The sequence below is a fragment of the Nyctereutes procyonoides genome, unplaced genomic scaffold (genome assembly GCF_905146905.1).
Source record: "Nyctereutes procyonoides isolate TBG_1078 unplaced genomic scaffold, NYPRO_anot_genome, whole genome shotgun sequence".
Taxonomy (NCBI): Eukaryota; Metazoa; Chordata; class Mammalia; order Carnivora; family Canidae; genus Nyctereutes; species Nyctereutes procyonoides.
The window spans coordinates 39613717-39630906 of record NW_026575140.1 but is presented as its reverse complement, the minus strand read 5'-3'; the positions used below and the strand labels follow the sequence as shown (position 1 = coordinate 39630906).

At 41.6% G+C, this 17190-nt stretch overlaps 1 protein-coding gene across 1 annotated transcript in view; it reads left to right on the top strand.

Annotated features, from left to right (window-relative positions):
* LOC129497114 (cytochrome P450 2J2) overlaps window positions 1-16261 on the top strand; it is a 42386-nt gene extending 26125 nt beyond the window's left edge. Inside the window, exons 5-9 of the mRNA XM_055305687.1 lie at window positions 890-1066; window positions 2897-3038; window positions 5468-5655; window positions 8608-8746; window positions 14658-16261. Of these exons, the coding sequence (XP_055161662.1) occupies window positions 890-1066; window positions 2897-3038; window positions 5468-5655; window positions 8608-8746; window positions 14658-14836 (825 nt within the window). The 3' untranslated portion in view covers window positions 14837-16261. The remainder of the gene's footprint in view (window positions 1-889; window positions 1067-2896; window positions 3039-5467; window positions 5656-8607; window positions 8747-14657) is intronic.
* The last annotated feature ends 929 nt before the right edge of the window (window positions 16262-17190 follow it).

Sequence of the window (17190 nt, the reverse complement as noted above, 5' to 3'; positions counted from 1 at the left end):
TGCTTCTTTCTACCAGATATTATTAGAGAAAATATTTTTTAAATACTTTATTTCAGTAAAATATGTCTTACTTACATGGATATTACATCATAGTGGGGCAGACATAACACATTTATTTGTGATAGCTACCATGAAAGAAAATAAAATAGGGTAAGGGAATGGAGAGAGGGTGGCAGTGGTGCTTATAGGCTCATCAGGTTAAGACCTTTCCAAGGTTTCATTTGAGTAGCACCTTAATGAAATGAGGGGCTGGGGTTCTATAGATTTCAAAGGAAGAGTATTCTAGGTGGAAGGAATAGCAAATGCAAAGGCCCAAACAAGAACATGTTTGATGTCATCAGAGAGGCCAATGGTGCTGCACTGGAGTGAATAAGAGAGAGTAAGATGGCAGGGAGCGATAGCAAAGGAGGTGACAGGTGTGTGTAGGGGCTGGTACATGCAGAGTTTATATGCCAGGGGAATGAGGTAGAGCTTTGTCTGAGAATCATGGAAAGTCATTGGAGGATTGAGATCCAAGGGGTGAAATGATCTGATTAAACTATTGAGTGATGCCACTGGTGGCTCTGTGGAAAACAAACTGGGAGTGGGTTAAGGATGGCATCAGTGAAGCGGATGGAGGTTATCACAGCACCCAGGTAAGAAACGGGATTTGTAGTAGGGACAACGTGGCTAGGGTGGTGAGATGTGGTCTGAAACTGGATACATTTTGGATGGAATGCTGAAATGCTTTGCTAGCAGGTGAGAAGAGGGTGAGAGAGAAGAGTCAAGACAACCCAAGTTTTAAGAGCAAGTAAATGAGAGAAATGGAAAAAGAGTATCAATGGTTTTGTCTTAGAAAGTGAAAAATGGGCACCAGATTGTCTCTGAGTGTTTTGTTTTTCTCAATTAGCTCTACAATATCTTTCCATGGATTTTTAAATTTCTCCCTGGACCCCATCAAAAACTCTTTAACGACTGGGAGAAACTGAAATTGTTCATTGCTCATATGACTGAAAACCACAGGAGAGACTGGAATCCTGCTGAACCAAGAGATTTTATTGACGCTTACCTCAAGGAAATGGAAAAGGTGAGGAAACCAAAGTTTTTTCTTGTTTGTTCTTAAAGAGCAAATGTGGGTATACTAGTTTCTTATTGTAACTTGCTGTGTAGTAAGTTACCACAAACCTGGGGGCTCCAAACAACACAGATTTATTCTCTTACAGTTCTGGAGGTTAGAAATTTGAAATTAGTTTCACTGGGCTGAAATCAAGGTACTGGCAGGGCTGGTTCCTTCTGAAGGCTCTAGGACAGAATCTGTTTCCTTGACTTTTCCAGCTTTTAGAGGCTACCTTGGCTTATGGCCCCTTTTTTCCATCTTCAAATCCAGTATGTAGTCTTCTCTGCTACCATCCTTACATCTTCTCTTTACAACCCTCCCCTCCTTCTGACCCTTCTTATAAAGACTCTTGTAATTACTTTGAATAATCCAGAATAATCTCCCCACATCAAGATTTTTAACAATCATATTTACAAAGTCCCTTTTGCCGTATAAGGTAACATCCACAGGTTTCGGAAATAAGGATATGGCCATCTCTGTGGGCCATTACTTAGTTTACCACGGGGGAGTCAAAATAGAGGCAGTATTTCATAGAGTGTGGGAGCAGCATTAACTCAGGATTGACAAGGCAAGTAGAAATAAAGGTAGGGGTTGAATGGTGTTTGGCTTGAGGCCTTGGGGATGCCCAAATACTTCCTGTTCATCTTCTGTTCTCTGTCCTCTACCCATATTTTGAAGGAGCTTTATACAAAAGGAAAACAAACAATTGAGCTTTAAAGGACTCTTTCACTTTTAGCTGGATCTGTGCCCAGTTGCCTGTTTCTTCCCTCAGCTGCCAGCGCAAAACGGGAAAAGCTGAATTGGATGCCAGAGTTCAGCCTCAGAGCCTGAGTGGGACTTTTCCCTTCCTCCCTGATCTTCCTTTCATCCACTTTCCAACATTATAGGAAAAAAGCATGGAAAAGCCAAATTGGATGTATATAGCCTTTAACACAGTAACTGCTGTGGTCAATATGCATCCATGCATCAGCGTCAGTGTCATAATCTCTAAGTCATCAGATTAGTTGTGCCTCCTCTTGCAGTTGACAGAATGGTAGATTTCTATCGATCCTCTCTTTTATCTCACCTTATTGGATAGCATTAGTAGAAGCATTGACCTCTCCACAGAGGAGGAGACTTCACCTGCTAAATGTTGTGCAGGTATGCGGCCACACATTGAGAGGATTGTTGACAAATTGAAACTTCCAGCCGAAGGTGGTAAAGCTGATGGAGTGCCATGAGGAATGGTTGATGGAATCAGAGTGGTTTCACCTCAAAAGGAAGAGATAACAGGGAGATATGAGAATTGTTTTATATAAGAGGAATTGTTTATTCTTCCTGGTATCAGTACAAATGTGTTGAGTATTTGTTATATGCTCTTAACATCTCATGTAATTCATAATGCTGTCTTAAAGGGTGTGTGTATCTCATTTCTATTTCCTGAAATGGGAAACTGAAGTGCAGAGAGATTAAGTAACTTGCCCTAGGTCATGCAATGTTGCTAGTATTGGAGTCCAGGCCTGTCTTTCTACTAAACCGCTCCTCTTCCCATTACACTAATAGATTCTCCCAAATTATAGGCATAAAATAAAAGAGTTGTCTTGATTTTCATCCACCAAAGCTAACAAAAGCTTCTAGCACTTGGGGCAGGAGGATGCTAGTGATGTTGTTGTTATAAACCTCTAGCTCTTGAGATGGCCAAAGGGAAAGATATTTTTCCTGGGGAGCTTTTCTTCCACCTTCTCTCCCTAGGCTGAAGCCCCTGTGTTTTGTAACAACCAAGAACCAACTGAATAAACCAATAAACCTTGTACTTTCTAGAATAGGGGCAATGCTACTTCAAGTTTCCATGAAGAAAACCTCATCTACAGCACCCTGGACCTCTTCTTTGCTGGAACTGAGACAACATCTACAACCCTGCGCTGGGGTCTGCTTTACTTGGCCCTCAACCCAGAAATCCAAGGTGAGCATGTCAGTGAGTGTGCCTGAGCCAGATGGAGTGGTGCCTCCTGGAGGGTACTGCCCCCCATGTTGAGGCCAGAAGATAGCATGCTAAAATGAAAAGGTAGGACAGTCACGAGGTGATGTGGACTTGAGAATAGTACCTTCTTCAGTTTTCCTGTCAGGGTTGTGATGGGTTCACATAATCCCAATATAACAGTCCCTGGCCCCAGGAAACTCAGAGTCTAGAGGGGAAGACGGTAAAGTCAATTGACACTCTGATGAGTTCCAGGAAAAGACATTCTTAGATGAAATCTGGTTACAGCCTACTGTCCTTTTAAGTAATGCCTTCCATTGCCCTGTGGATGATGTTCAAACTCCTTAGTGTAGCATATCATGCCCTCTGAGGTGCCTCCATCTGTCTGCCCAGCCTTTCGGCTCCACTCACCCTGCATGGTGGCCTCACAAAATTCCATGTTGTTCTTTGCACCAACCTTATTTATACCTCTGCCATCATGTCTGCTCTTTCCCCTACCACTTGTGTAGCTCCCCAATTTCTCTACATGGTAAGTCACCAGCTGTGCTTGAAGAATCTGCTCAAATACAACCTTCTCTAAGATATTCCCCCATGCTTACAGGAAATTACTTCCTCTAGAGATGACTTTATTATTATTAGGATTATTTTCTTCCTTTAGAGATGACCTAATGCCCCTCTACTACTGTGCTGATTGCACATTATTCATATATCTTCCCCCAAAGACTTTTGTCCATTTAAAGGCAGTGACTTAAAATATTTGCACCCCCCCACCCAGGACCCAGAACAGTTTGAGCACATGAGAGATGGGGTGTTAGGATACTGTTTTTCAAAATGTAAGTAACAGTTTATTAATAGGACATAAAATCAATTTAGTGGATCAAGACCAACATTTTTTCCTAAAATAAAAGTAGAATAGAAAAGATCAGAGTATTTCACATGTACTAAGATTACGTTTGTTCATAAAACTTTCCATAATCCTACATAAAAGCATGTTTTTTATGTGTCTATATTTATGCTTATGTGTCTTGAGTCATAATGTAAAATGAATTTGGGCCTATGAAGTACATTTTCCTAAAAAGGTGAAAAGCTACCCTGCTAGGACATAGATTAGGCTTCTGTAATAAGGTCTCTAAAATAACAATAGCTTGAAATAACAGACATTTATACCCATCTTCATAGCAACTTTATTCACAATAGCTCAAAGATTGAAGCAGCCCAGTGTCCAACAATGGAAGAATGGATAAACAAAATGTAGAACACAGTGGAGTATTATTCACCCTTAAACAGGAAGGAAATTCTGACACGTGCTATAATGTGGATGAACCTTGAGGACATTATGCTAAGTTAAATAATACAATCACAAAAAGACATATTGTATAATTCCATTTACATGAGGTTTCTAGAGTAGTCAAATTCAGAGAAACAGTAAGTAGAATGGTGGTTTCCATGGGCTTGAGGCAGGAGAAAATGAGAACTTACTGTTTGTTCAATGGATATCTAGTTTTAGTTTTTCAAGATAAAAAGTTCTGCAGATTGGTTATGCGATGTGAATATATATAACATCACTAAACTGTATGCCCAAATATGGTTCGCATAGTAAATTTTATGTCACATATGTTTTACTACAATTTTCAAAACATTTAACTGGCCAGTAAAACAAATTCTTATTTCTCGCTAAAGTAAAAACAAAACAAAACAAAACCCCAAAAACGCAAGCTGGTCTCTGCAGAGCTATTTTGGTTCTAAGCTTCTCCTAACATGTTCCTTTGTTGTATCTAGAATGATGACCTTGTTTGCACTCTCAAAGACTTACCTCAAGGGCTGCCTTTCCATGGGTAGGATGGGAAGAAGGAGGAAACACACATCCTTCCTTTAAGGACATGTTTTAAGTATTAAACATCCTTATATATCCCATATATTCCATTGACCATAACTTAGTCACATGATCACACTTAGTCACAAGGGAATTTGGGAAATGCAGTCTGTAACTGGGCAACCAGGTGTCCAGCTAAAATCTCTATTAAAAAAAAAAAAAGAGGAAAACAGGTATATTGGGGCACCATTAGAAGTTTCTTTGATTTGTTGGGTGCTACTCGAATCAGTTCATGTAAAGTTCAAGACATCCTTCAGAAGAAGGTAGATTAATCTCACTAATAAGAAAACTAAAGCTCAGAGAGTTTAAGTAACTTGCAGCAGTAATGTTGTAGGGTGAGAGTTCACAACCAGTTATGTCTAAAACCAAGGCCTGCTTTTCACTCTGACGTACCTCCTGAAAAATCAGTCTATAGAGCTATAGTTTGGGGTTTGGTTTTGTTTTAGTTTCAGCCATTTTGATCCTGGTTATTCCATTCTTTACCTTAACCAGGCTTAAGAAAGGTCGTGGAAAAACAGAATAATGGAATCTTCTTTTCCAGAAAAAGTCCAAGCGGAGATCGACAGGGTGATTGGCCAGTCACAACTGCCAGGTTTAGCTGTTCGAGAGTCCATGCCCTATACCAATGCCTTCATCCATGAGGTGCAGAGAATGGGAAACATCGTCCCCCTGAATGTGCCCAGGGAAGTGACAGGTGACACCACCCTGGCTGGATACTACCTGCCCAAGGTAACCAGAGACTCCCAGCCTCAGATCTTCAAGCCGGTTTTTTAAAATGGTAAACTCTGAACTGGGAGGGTGACACGTACTCTTGTCCTAGGGAATCACTTAAATGGGAAGAGAAACGTTCTGAGATTCTAGCTTTTTTTCCCCATGTGTGGTCTTTGGAATATTATTAATTCAACTAGGCAGTCATAGGTATTATGGAGGGGAAGGGGGATTCATAGGGCAAATATGTTAAGGCAAAACTGGCTTTCTTTGCTATATAGGATGTCTCAGGTTGTTTTTGTGTGTGTGTGTGTTTTGTTTTTTACCATGTAATGTGAATTTATGAATCTTTGTGAGGGTACAGCAAACAGCAGTTCTCAGTCAGACTTTGCCATGGCACCCCTTTCTTTGCCGTGGTGGAGCTTCTTACAGCACCACCCGCCAGACTTGGAAAATTCTGCTAGAGGAATCCTGCAGTTATAAGACATTAAAATATGAAAGGACATTTTGAGGCTACCTGAGCCAATATCTCATTAATGCTGGTGTTTCTAGCATGATATTCCCCATGAGTATTTTTCCAGCTTTTACTTACAAGCCTGTAGTGGGATTGTCTCACAAGAGAAACCAATGCAGGTGCGTGCAATATGAATTATTAGAAAAGGAGAGAAGGGAACCAATGCCTATAAAGCGAACTGTGTGCCAATGGACTCTAAAGTTTCTTTCAAAAGGCCTTAATAGTCCTCAGAATAAGGGTTATTCCCATTTTATAAATTTGGAAGTCGAGGCTCAGGAGTGATTACGTTTGCGTTAGGTCCCTCAACTACAAAGTGACAAGAGTTGAGTTCCAGAAGCAGATCTGTTTTGTTTCCCAGGCTGGTCTTTTTTGTATTACACCATGCGCTCTTCACAGGAGTTGCTTCACTTGCACCTGAATAGAGTCTCCCTGCAGTTGTTCTTAGTTGGTCCCAGGGAAATTCCTGTCCTCACAAAGGACATTCTGTTCTCACTCCTCTGCCAGGCTTAAGATCTGGGCAGACAGCTCTCCTCTGCCCCCTCGTGTCCTCTCTGGACACTGCACATTTACAGTTCTTGGCTTTCTCAAGGCCTTGGTCAGCCTCTGAGGATCCATTCCAGTTTATCTGGGTCCCTCTGTGTACGACTTACCTGGGGTCTCTCCCAACAGGCAGAACCAGAGCTTACCCATTCCTGTACCTATTCCTACAGCTGTTTCCATTCACTGTTTTCTTACTGATTGACATCTTGTGGGTAAAGGCTGAGGCCTAACTTATTTTACAGGTGCTGTTTGTTTACATTTTTCTAGCAATTCATTTGGCTCAACAGCCTCATCCTACCACTGATTTTTAACACCAGCTTTCATTAAAATCCTGGGAACTGAGAGACCTAATTGACTTTATCTTGTAGAGGCCAGGAGCCATGGCTTTAACATGAACTAGACCTTGTACAAATCACGGTTCTAGCTCCTCCCACTGAGTGACTCTGGGCACATCACTTAACTTCTCAGAGCTTTGCTTTATTTACCTGTAAGATACATTCAAAACTACTTCACAGGTGGAGGTCATGCATGTAGTGTTTAGTAGAGACAGTGCTCAAGATAGCAGTTATTGAGACGTCTGGGTGGCTCAGTGGTTGAGCATCTGCCTTCGGTTTGGGTCATGATCCTAGGGTCCTGGGATTGAGTCCCACATCCCCTGCAGGGAGCTTGTTTCTCCTTCTGCCTATGTCTCTGCCTCTCTCATGAATAAATAAATAAATAAAATCTTTTTAAAAAATAGCAGTTCTTTCTTTATTAGTTTAACAAATGTCCATTAAGTATCTAAAATGCTCCCATCTGGGAAAACAACGCTGAGTAAAAATTATACAGGTATATACTTACAAACCATGATAATGCCCAGCTGGGAGAACTCCCTGGTTTCCATTAAGATACAGGGCTGCTGGACTGGAAAGGAGGAGAGGTCGGAGAGGGCTTCCAAAGGGAAGTATTGTTTGAGCTGAGGAGTAAAGGGTGATTGGGATTTAGCTCAGTGACACAGAAGAGAAGAAGGGCATTCTAGGCCAGGTGAACAGCTTGTAAAAAGTCTGGAAAATGAGTGGGAACACAGCATTTTTGAGAAGCTGAAATAAGGCCTCTGTGGTGTGAGTGCAGGCAGAGAAGGAGAATGGTCCAGACAAGGGTCAGGAGATGGGTCTCTTACCTAAGGGTGGTGGGAAGATATTGAAAGGTATTCAAGGTGGGTGGCTGGGTGTGGCACCATTAAATCTGGTTCAAAGTTCATTCTGCTTTCAGAGTGTGGAGCAGACTGAAAGGGAAAAGAGGCGATGAGCCTAGCTGGGCAGCTGTTACAGGAGTGTAGGCAAGCCAGTTGGTAGCCTGGACTAGGAGGCAGGGGTGGACGTAGAATGAAAGTGATGGAATCAAGAGGTAAAAATTGAGCAGCGTCACTGAAGGACTAGACTAGATGGAGGCAGAAAGAGGGAAAGGGAGGCAATATGGAGGACACCTGGGTTTCTTGCTATGTACCTGGATGGATAATGTTTCCTTTCACTAGAGGACCTAACTATTATATTAAACCTCCTGTGGAGTGTGCCAGAAGCTGGAGGAAAGAGAGTGGGAGAAGCAGAGCTGAATGAGACATCTTTTACCTGGATAGAGCTGCCCTAGTTGCCCTATATGTCCCTGTAGAAAGATCCATTCTGCAGTCAATAGAAGCTATGCTTCCCTGGTAAATTTCCCTGCAAACCTGTCATTTTAAGCTGTCCCATCACAAAGAGCAGGGTCCTGAGTCAGTGGGTGTGTGGGGAAGTGGGCTCAGAAGACAGTGAGTTGGGGAGGGTGATGGAGTCTGGGGCATGGGATGTGGTCAGGCCCCCGTGTAGGAGTCAGGGGACTTCTGCCCTTCTGAGTAGGTGTGAGCATGGGTCAAGCCTTGCCTGAGTCTTTGCTGTCTTCTCTAGGGGACCGTGATCGTGACCAACCTGACTGCACTGCACAGAGACCCTGCAGAATGGGCCACCCCTGACACGTTCAACCCGGAGCATTTTCTGGAGAATGGACAGTTTAAGAAAAGGGAAGCCTTTATGCCTTTCTCAATAGGTGAGTTGTAACAAATAGGTGTGTCAAAATCTAGAAGCCCTTTCTTAGCCCTCACCCTACTCTTTTCCCTGGCATCCTTGGCTTTTCAAATATCTCCAGATAGCCCTGCTCAGCGTGACTCCCTCTTGATGTCATTTGTACCTATATCTATATATCTATACCTAATCTATATCTATGTCATCTATCTATATCTAGTAACTGTTTCCGCAGAGCCCACACTGTGAAATGCATGCTAGTCTGCTTATCACTAACTTTAAAAAAAAATAGATTGGTTTTCTGATCCAGTATCATTTTGCTGCTGATGATATTAAGGCTCAGAAGGGGAGGGACTGAATTTGAACCCACGTGGTATGACCTGAAGCTGAGGATGCAGCACCGCCCTGCATGCACCTGGGCTGATTCGGATTAGATCTTTGCCTTACTTCACCTGATTCTGTGTCATCTTTGCTCACATTGGACAAGTCCTTTCCTAATAGGAAAGCTGCTGTGAGACGTAGAAGTACTTTCCAGTCTTCTGTCTACAGTAGCTTCAAGTTTTGTATTTCAGTACCGAGTCCCAGCTGTAGATTCCAAGGCTTATAATTATTCTTGCCTCACTGGTGCTTTGCTGCTGAGAATTTTATCACACCCTCTTAATTACAGACTTCATTTGCAAGCACATTATCTCATTTAATCTTTGCAGCAACCCTGTTATTAATAATCAGACAGAAAAGTGATCAGTATTTCCTTTCTTAATCTAAGGAAACAGAGAATAAGAGAGAGTTGTTTCTTATCTAAGGTCCTGTGCCCAAGGAATTGGTGGAAAGGACCTAAGACTCCAGATTTTGTATTTCTCGAGTACTGCTCTCTTTACCACAGCTAGGCTGTAACTCATCTTCTCACTAAAGGCCCTTCTACTTTGGTTCTGAGTTCATTCCATAGGTATGGGGTAGTATATGTATGCATAACAAACAGTCCACAAACTCAGTGGCTTAAAACAATAACTCATTACACAATATTATTGCTTGCAAGTCTATAGTTCAACTAAGTAGCTCTGCTGGTTTTAGCTGCACTTGTTTATGTGTTTGGGAGGTCAGCTGGCTGAAAGGCTGATCTAGGATGATCTCAGCTGGAGCAAACAGGCTTGCCATGTTATCTCATTCTCTAGCAAGCTAGCTTGGTTTGTTTCCATGTTGGTGATAAGATCCCAAGAGGGAGACTGGAAGCACACAGTGTCTCTTATGGCCCAGACTGGGAACTGGCACCCTGCCACTTCTACTGCATTCTATTGGTCAGTGCAAGTCATCAGATCAGTCCCAATAAAGAGAGGGGAAAATACTATAATTTTTGGTGGGAAAGGGTCTGAAGTCACATTGCAAATGATGTAGATACACGGAGAAGAGGAGAATTGGAGCCATTTTTTGCAGTTAGTCCTATCTCTCTTCATAATGGAGAAGAATGGAATTCAAAGAAGGCAGACAGTTTGGGGATTCCCACAGGAGTTGTGACAGAATGGGGGTTAAACAGCAGAAATAGAAATCTGAAAAATCAAATGAGTTAAGAAACTGTCAACACACTCTTTTTTTTCCCCCCACTGCACTCCCATCTTTTGCTTCTCCTTGTTCTTAGTCTAGCACTTTCTACAGACAGCCTCCCTGAAAGAACAAAATATGGATAGCTCCTTCTCTTTTCTTGGGAAAAGATGACCACGTGTGAAATTACTACCTCTGCATAATCAGCACAGAATGTGAAGCTATTATTGCAAATTCCTATTTTCTTTTCCTCACTGAAGTCCTTTCAGGTTGTTCTGACATGGCAGCAGGCAGCTTCACGAAAGGCAAGAGTTCCCTTCCCCATTTTTCAACTAAAATCATTTGATCATAGGAGATGAGGTTAGGAAGAACTTTTCCCAAAACACCTAGGTCATTTCTCTCATTTTACTAATGAAGTAATTGACCTTGTTAGTTGGTGATAGCCAGTTGGTGGGAGCACCAAGCAGATACCAGTTTCCTGTGACCCAGGCTGAAGTTCTGAAGGCAAGTAGTCCTCATTTTCATGCTTTGAAAACCAAATTCCTACTTGCCTTTGTTTTGCTATCATTGCCCAACCATCCACATGATCAAATTCAAAGAGAGATCAAATTCATGGATTTGACAGGTGGGTAAAATTTAGCTCTGAGATATGAATGTGCCCAAAACTCACAGCTGGTTCCCTGGTTCCTGACTCTTTGGGTCCAGTTTTGTCATCATCAATGGATTCTTCTGGAAGAATCTTAGTATTTACAGGACAGCCGACTGGGTAGCATTTTAACGAATTTCCTCAGAGTACTATGTGTGATGAGTAAAGAGATAAAGATGGTGGGAAGAGAGATGAAGTAATGTAATAACAGCATAATTGTGCAGCACATTTACTGAACACTTCTGCTGGTGTTACCTAATTTTATTTCCTCAACAGCCCCTTACAGGCAAAGGACACAATGGAGGCATGCATACGTGAATGCCTTTTCAAGAGTATGTAATTACATGGGAAAATACAAAGTAGCATATGCAGCACACAGAATTAACTACAGAGAATTATACCAGTTATGGTGTCCAGGGGAATCCCCACCAGGAACAATGAGGAAATATGCCAAAATGTTAGCAAGGACTCTTGTCTGGATTATGGGATTACAACCATCTTTTACATCTTTCATTGGCTTCTTTACACTTTTCTTTTTCACGCATTTTTTAAAAATGTCTGTGGTAAATACGTATTATGTATAGAGAAAGTAAGTTATCGCAAACACGTGCACAAGAGATAGTGGTAGTGAAACTGTGGGAGGTTGTTGCAACGGAGAAGACAGCAGAAGCCTAGAGCAGGTGTGAAATGAGGTGAGGCCTGCACAGGGTGACTGTGGCAGTGATGGGAGGTAAGTTATGTGCAAGGGATACTGACCCAATTAGTAAACCTACTGACAATAATGGGAGGAAATTACAAATAGGGAAAGAGAAAAGACAGAATGAGCTCTGTGGCACTGAATTGGAATCAGAGGCTATTGGTATGAACTCAAGATTTTTGATAGGTAAGTAGGTAGGTAGATATAAATATAGATGTAAACATGGATGCATATACATATATTTAAATATATACTCACATTATATACATACATAGATCCCCCAGCTCTAGCCACTGATGTGCATGAGAACAACACTACCCTGATATCAACAAGCATGTCTATTGCCCAGATCTTGGTTTTGCCCAGATCTTGGTTTATAGATATCGTTACTCACTAAAAGGAACTTGGACTTCTAGAAAGATGGCTGATTCCAGGGGTGGGGAAGGGAAAGGATAAGATGAGCCTGAAACACACTGCTGTGCCCAAAAGCTAAGGAAATACCAGCTTGAAGAGGCATGTAATGGCCAAACTGGAATATTTTGAGCATTAAAACAAATAACGATAAATTATAACCCTTTGAATAAAAGTAAAAATCTCTGAACTCATACTGATATAAATAAATGGGGGTGAGAGAAAAATGGGGATGAGAGCAAGCATTTCTTTTAGTAGAATTCTAATAGATGTGGAAGGAATGATGGATTTTTAAAAATCATCATTTGACAACCATCAGAGTAATAAATAATTTAGCCAAGAAATGGCAATGGAAACTAGTGGATGAAAGGTTAATGAGGAATGGTTTATTAACAGAAAGTATTTATTAGTTATGAAGAGAAAAATCATTTTACAGGGTAGAATTTCGTAGACACCACCTTAATCAAGTGATCAAAGTTAACATCCCAATAATGGAACAAATCAAAAATGTGTACCACCCAATAGGATGAAATGAAAACACAGCCTCACTTTGGTGTTATTTCTATCAGAAATGCATGACCTCGCAACCTTAATCTAATCATTTTCATAAGAAAATTCATTCATTGCACTTATGAATTAATTTGTCACCTTCAAAAAAGCCAGTCATATAGACCTCTTGTGTACACACACACACATGGGAATTCACCCATAGAAAAATGGATCTTGCCATTTGCAATAACATGGATGGAGTTGGAGAGTATTTGCTAAGTGTCAGAGAAAGACAAATACCACATGATTTCACTCATATATGAAATTTAAGAAACAAAATAAGTGAGCAAGGGGGAAAAAAGGAGACAAACCAATAAACAGACTCTTAACTATAGAGAACAAACTGATGGTTACCAGAGGGGAGGTGGTGGGGATGGGTGAAATAGGTGATGGGGATTAAGAAGTGCTCTTGTGTGATGAGCACTGAGTAGTGTGTATAGAATTGTTGAATCACTATATGGTACATCTGAAACTAGTAGAACACTATGGAATTAAAATGAAAAGCTCAGTAAAACAAAAACAAAAACAAAAACAAAACCAATCTTGGAAGTTGAGAAGTCACTGGTATGACACATAAATGTAACAGTTGATACTCAACTGGTCCTTTTACAATAAAGGGCATTATAGGGACAACTGGCAAAACCTGATTGGGCATCTCCGGGGCGGGGGGCAGGGGGCAGAATTGGTGATAATGCATCAATGTTTTCCTGAATTGATGGTTATATTGAGTTATATTAGAGAATGTCCTTGTTTTTAGGAAATACATACTAAAGATTCCATAAGTAATGTAGACAATGTACTTTGAAATAAATAACTCAGAAACAAGTTCTTTGTATTATTCTTGCAAGTTTTCTGTACTTTAAAAGTGTTTCAGGGACACCTGGGTGGCTCAGTGGTTGAGTATCTGCCTTCGGCTTGGGGCTTGATCCCAGGATCCTGGGATCGAGTTCCATGTTGGGCGCCCTGCATGGAGCCTGCTTCTCCCTCTGCCTGTGTCTCTGCCTCTCTCTCTCTCTCATGAATAAATAAAATCTTTAAAAAATAATAAAAGAATTATACAGGAACCTATTTTATAATGCTGCCACCCAAAAAGTTTTACGTAAAGGTAGTCTTTTAAATTGTATTCTCCCATTTTTTGAGAATTAACCAGATGAAGTTAATGGTATTTTACAGCTAAAATGTTTACTATTATCCAGGTGATGTGTTCAAATACTTTGTTTTGCTATATGTTATTCTTTGGTTTCTTTGGATTCAGTATATAGCCCACATAATATATAAAATAAGGTTCCCATTTTTAAATTTTTTTTGAGGAGTAAGGGACAGAGGGAGAGAGAGAATCTGAAGTAGGCTCCATGCCCAGCACAGAGCCCAATGCCAACCTCAATCTTATCACCCTGAGATTATGACCTGAGCCGAAATTAGGAGTAGACACTTAGCTGACTGACCCACCCTGGAACCCCTAGAATAAGGTTCCCATTTTATTTATTTATTTATTTAAAAAGATTTTTGTTTGTTTATTCATGAGAGACAGAGAGAGGGAGAGAAGCAGAGACACAAGCAAAGGGAGAAGCAGGCTCCATGCAAGGAGCCCGATATGGGATTTGATCCTGGGACTCCAGGATCACGCCCTGGGCCAAAGGCAGGTGCTAAACCGCTAAGCCACCCAGGGATCCCAATAAGGTTCCCATTTTAAATACACACACACACACACACACACATATACACACATACTTCCCCTGATGTCCAAATCATATGGCTAGAAAGTGAGAGGAGTTGAATTGGATCTCTCTTCTGCTTCTAGTTCCTCCCTCACATAACAAGGAGTGGGATGTGGCTAGGATGATGCCAACTGTGAGCCAAGCGATCCAGCAAAGGCCCTGTACACTGCACCTTCGCCCTTGGAAGCACTGGATTTTTGGAGTCCAGACTTATACTTTGGCCCCGGTGGTTGTCAGATTAAATGAGCCTCTGTATATAAAGCTCTGGGGCCTACCAGTCCCTTCCAGAAGAAGGTTTTACAAGAAATGGAAGATGTCAACACCTGCAGGACCCTACATCAGAAGGGTCTGATGACCTGTCTTATGTTTTGTCTTTCAGGAAAGCGGGTATGCATTGGAGAACAGTTGGCCAGGTCTGAGCTGTTTATTTTCTTCACTTCCCTTGTGCAAAGATTTACCTTCAGGCCCCCAGACAATGAGAAGCTGAGCCTCAAGTTCAGAACGGGACTCACCATCTCCCCAGTCAGCCACCGACTCCGTGCAATCCCTCGGTCCTGAAGGAGAGGGTGAGGGAGGGAGAGGAGTAAGGAGAGCAAGAAGAATTGGTGTGTCCTCTGAGAATACGGGAATGGAAAGTGACTCTGAGGGATGAGGATAGGAATTAGAGGAAGCATGATCGAAGTTCCAGCCTTGCTGTCTCCTCTCACGGAGCTTTGAGCAGATCTTTTATGTTGTGAATGATCCTCATCTATGAGATGAAAAGCAGATGATGATTCCTCCACTAAAGGAAGAACTGTCAGAATCAAAGGGAATGATGGACTTTGAATGGTTTGGGAAATCATATCACTTATAAAAATTATAGCTGAAATCTGCCTCTTTCCCATTTGCTTTTTTAGAAATGGATTTCCTTCTAACTTGTGGAGGTACCTCAGGTGAAAGTGGTGCCAAACGGTTGCTAAGAGTAAAAACCTGGACCCTGGGGCAGCCAGAGGCTGACCACTAATGCTCTGACACTTGTGCAAGCTTTATCTTGCTCCAGCATCAGAATGGCCCTCTGGGAAGTCAGGAGGGTAGCTCTTACTCCCTATTTATAGGCAGGTATCTATGAAGAAGCAGTTTCTGTGACTTACCTAAGGAAATACTACTGTGGCTTTGGAATCAGGACCAAGCAGAGTGTGACCACTATCAACTAAACCTGGGGAACAGGTTTGGGAAAAAATGTGGAATTATCTTCTGTCCTAAGGGTACTTCTTTGCCTTAACTCCACCATCATGCATTCTGATTATTCTTAAGCTGTTCACATTGGGTTTAACTATAGGGTGGGTGTGAACTTCTCATGCAAATAGATGGTCAGCTTTTGAATGGTGTTACCAGCTGAAACTCAACTGAGCCCTGGTACGGTCTTTTATAGTAGAGAACCAGCAATGCCAGGATCCTGCTCAATACCTCTGCATGTAGTTGCCGAGGGGAGACAATGGCCGGAAAATTGAAGGCCACGTAACATTGATGGTCCACAGAGTTTTTTTTTTTTGACACCAACCCCAAATTCAAGCAAACACAAAAACACTTGCTAAACTGGACTTAAACAAGCCCATGTGACCCTAATGGATGATGAGAAACACATGGCCCAGTCATCGCTGTTGCATCCCTAGCTGACAGCTGGCCTACCATCAGAACTGTGCAAAGACCATCTGAGATGAACTGGACCCAAGCATCTCTAGCTGCTGAATCCAGATGCATTGAGTGATCAGCTGAGATGAGAACTGCCCAACTGAATCCAGCCGAAACTGCCAACCTTAGATTTATGAGTTAAATGGTTATTGTTTTAAGCCACTGTTTTCAGGTGCGTTGTTAGACAACAATAGTTAGCTAACACATTCCTTGAGGGCAGAAATAGTACCTGTCTTGTTCAAGAACAGTCCCTGGAACATGACTGGGCTCAAAAAATCATGAATTAATGAATAAAATAAGGTAGAAGAATTATGAGCTGGTGCTCGATTGGACCTATCACTCCAAATCAGATCTCTGCCACTACCCCTCTGTCCTTGTTACCTCATTTCAATGACGTATTTCTCAGTCCTCATGCCAACTTCTGTAATAATCCTTCAGGAACACAGTGGAGGAGAGTGCAGACTTGTTCTTACCTCACTGTTTCTGTTCCATTTCCCAGGTGGCTTTCTGAAATGGGGCCACCTCTTCCTTTTCCCCGTGCTTATTGCTCAAGAATAGGCTGATATCCCTGGATGGGTATTTTGTCCAATATCTGGGTCACACTGTATTTTTGTGCATTCACCATGAGCTATGTGTTCTCTAAAAAGCTAAGAACATTTCCTTCTGCTTTTGAAGCAGATAAATCAAACTAAGCAAAAATAAGGGTTACTTTTAGGGGCTATCACGGAATCATTGATGATACCTGTTGCAACAGTCAGGGTCAGAACACAGGCTTCTCTTAGTCCAAATATATCAAAGGTCCAAAGATATCAGAGGGCTTTGATGTTCATAAAACATAAAAGATTCAGGGGTATGGAGGACTGTAGCATGAAGAGTTAGATGACCTGGGGGCCGGGCCTTAATTCTGTTCTAGGTTTTACCATTTATTAACTTTTGCTTGTGAATTAAACAGACTACTTTACTTTCTGGAACTCATATCTTAATCTGCAAAATACAATGAAATAATACCTACTGTGGTCAATTATGAGACTGATCATAATTATCCCTCTCTGGGTTTTTCTTTGTGGTGCTCCTCCCCATGGGACCATTATGTATAATTGTCCTGATACATCCAAGAATGACCATGTTATTTGCTCAATAAAATGAGCAGAAGTTCCACAAGTTCAACGTTTCTTTTTTCTCTGCCGTGAGACCAGCAATGTCCCAGATAAGGGTCTGTCAGTGTATATCCAGGTGACAAA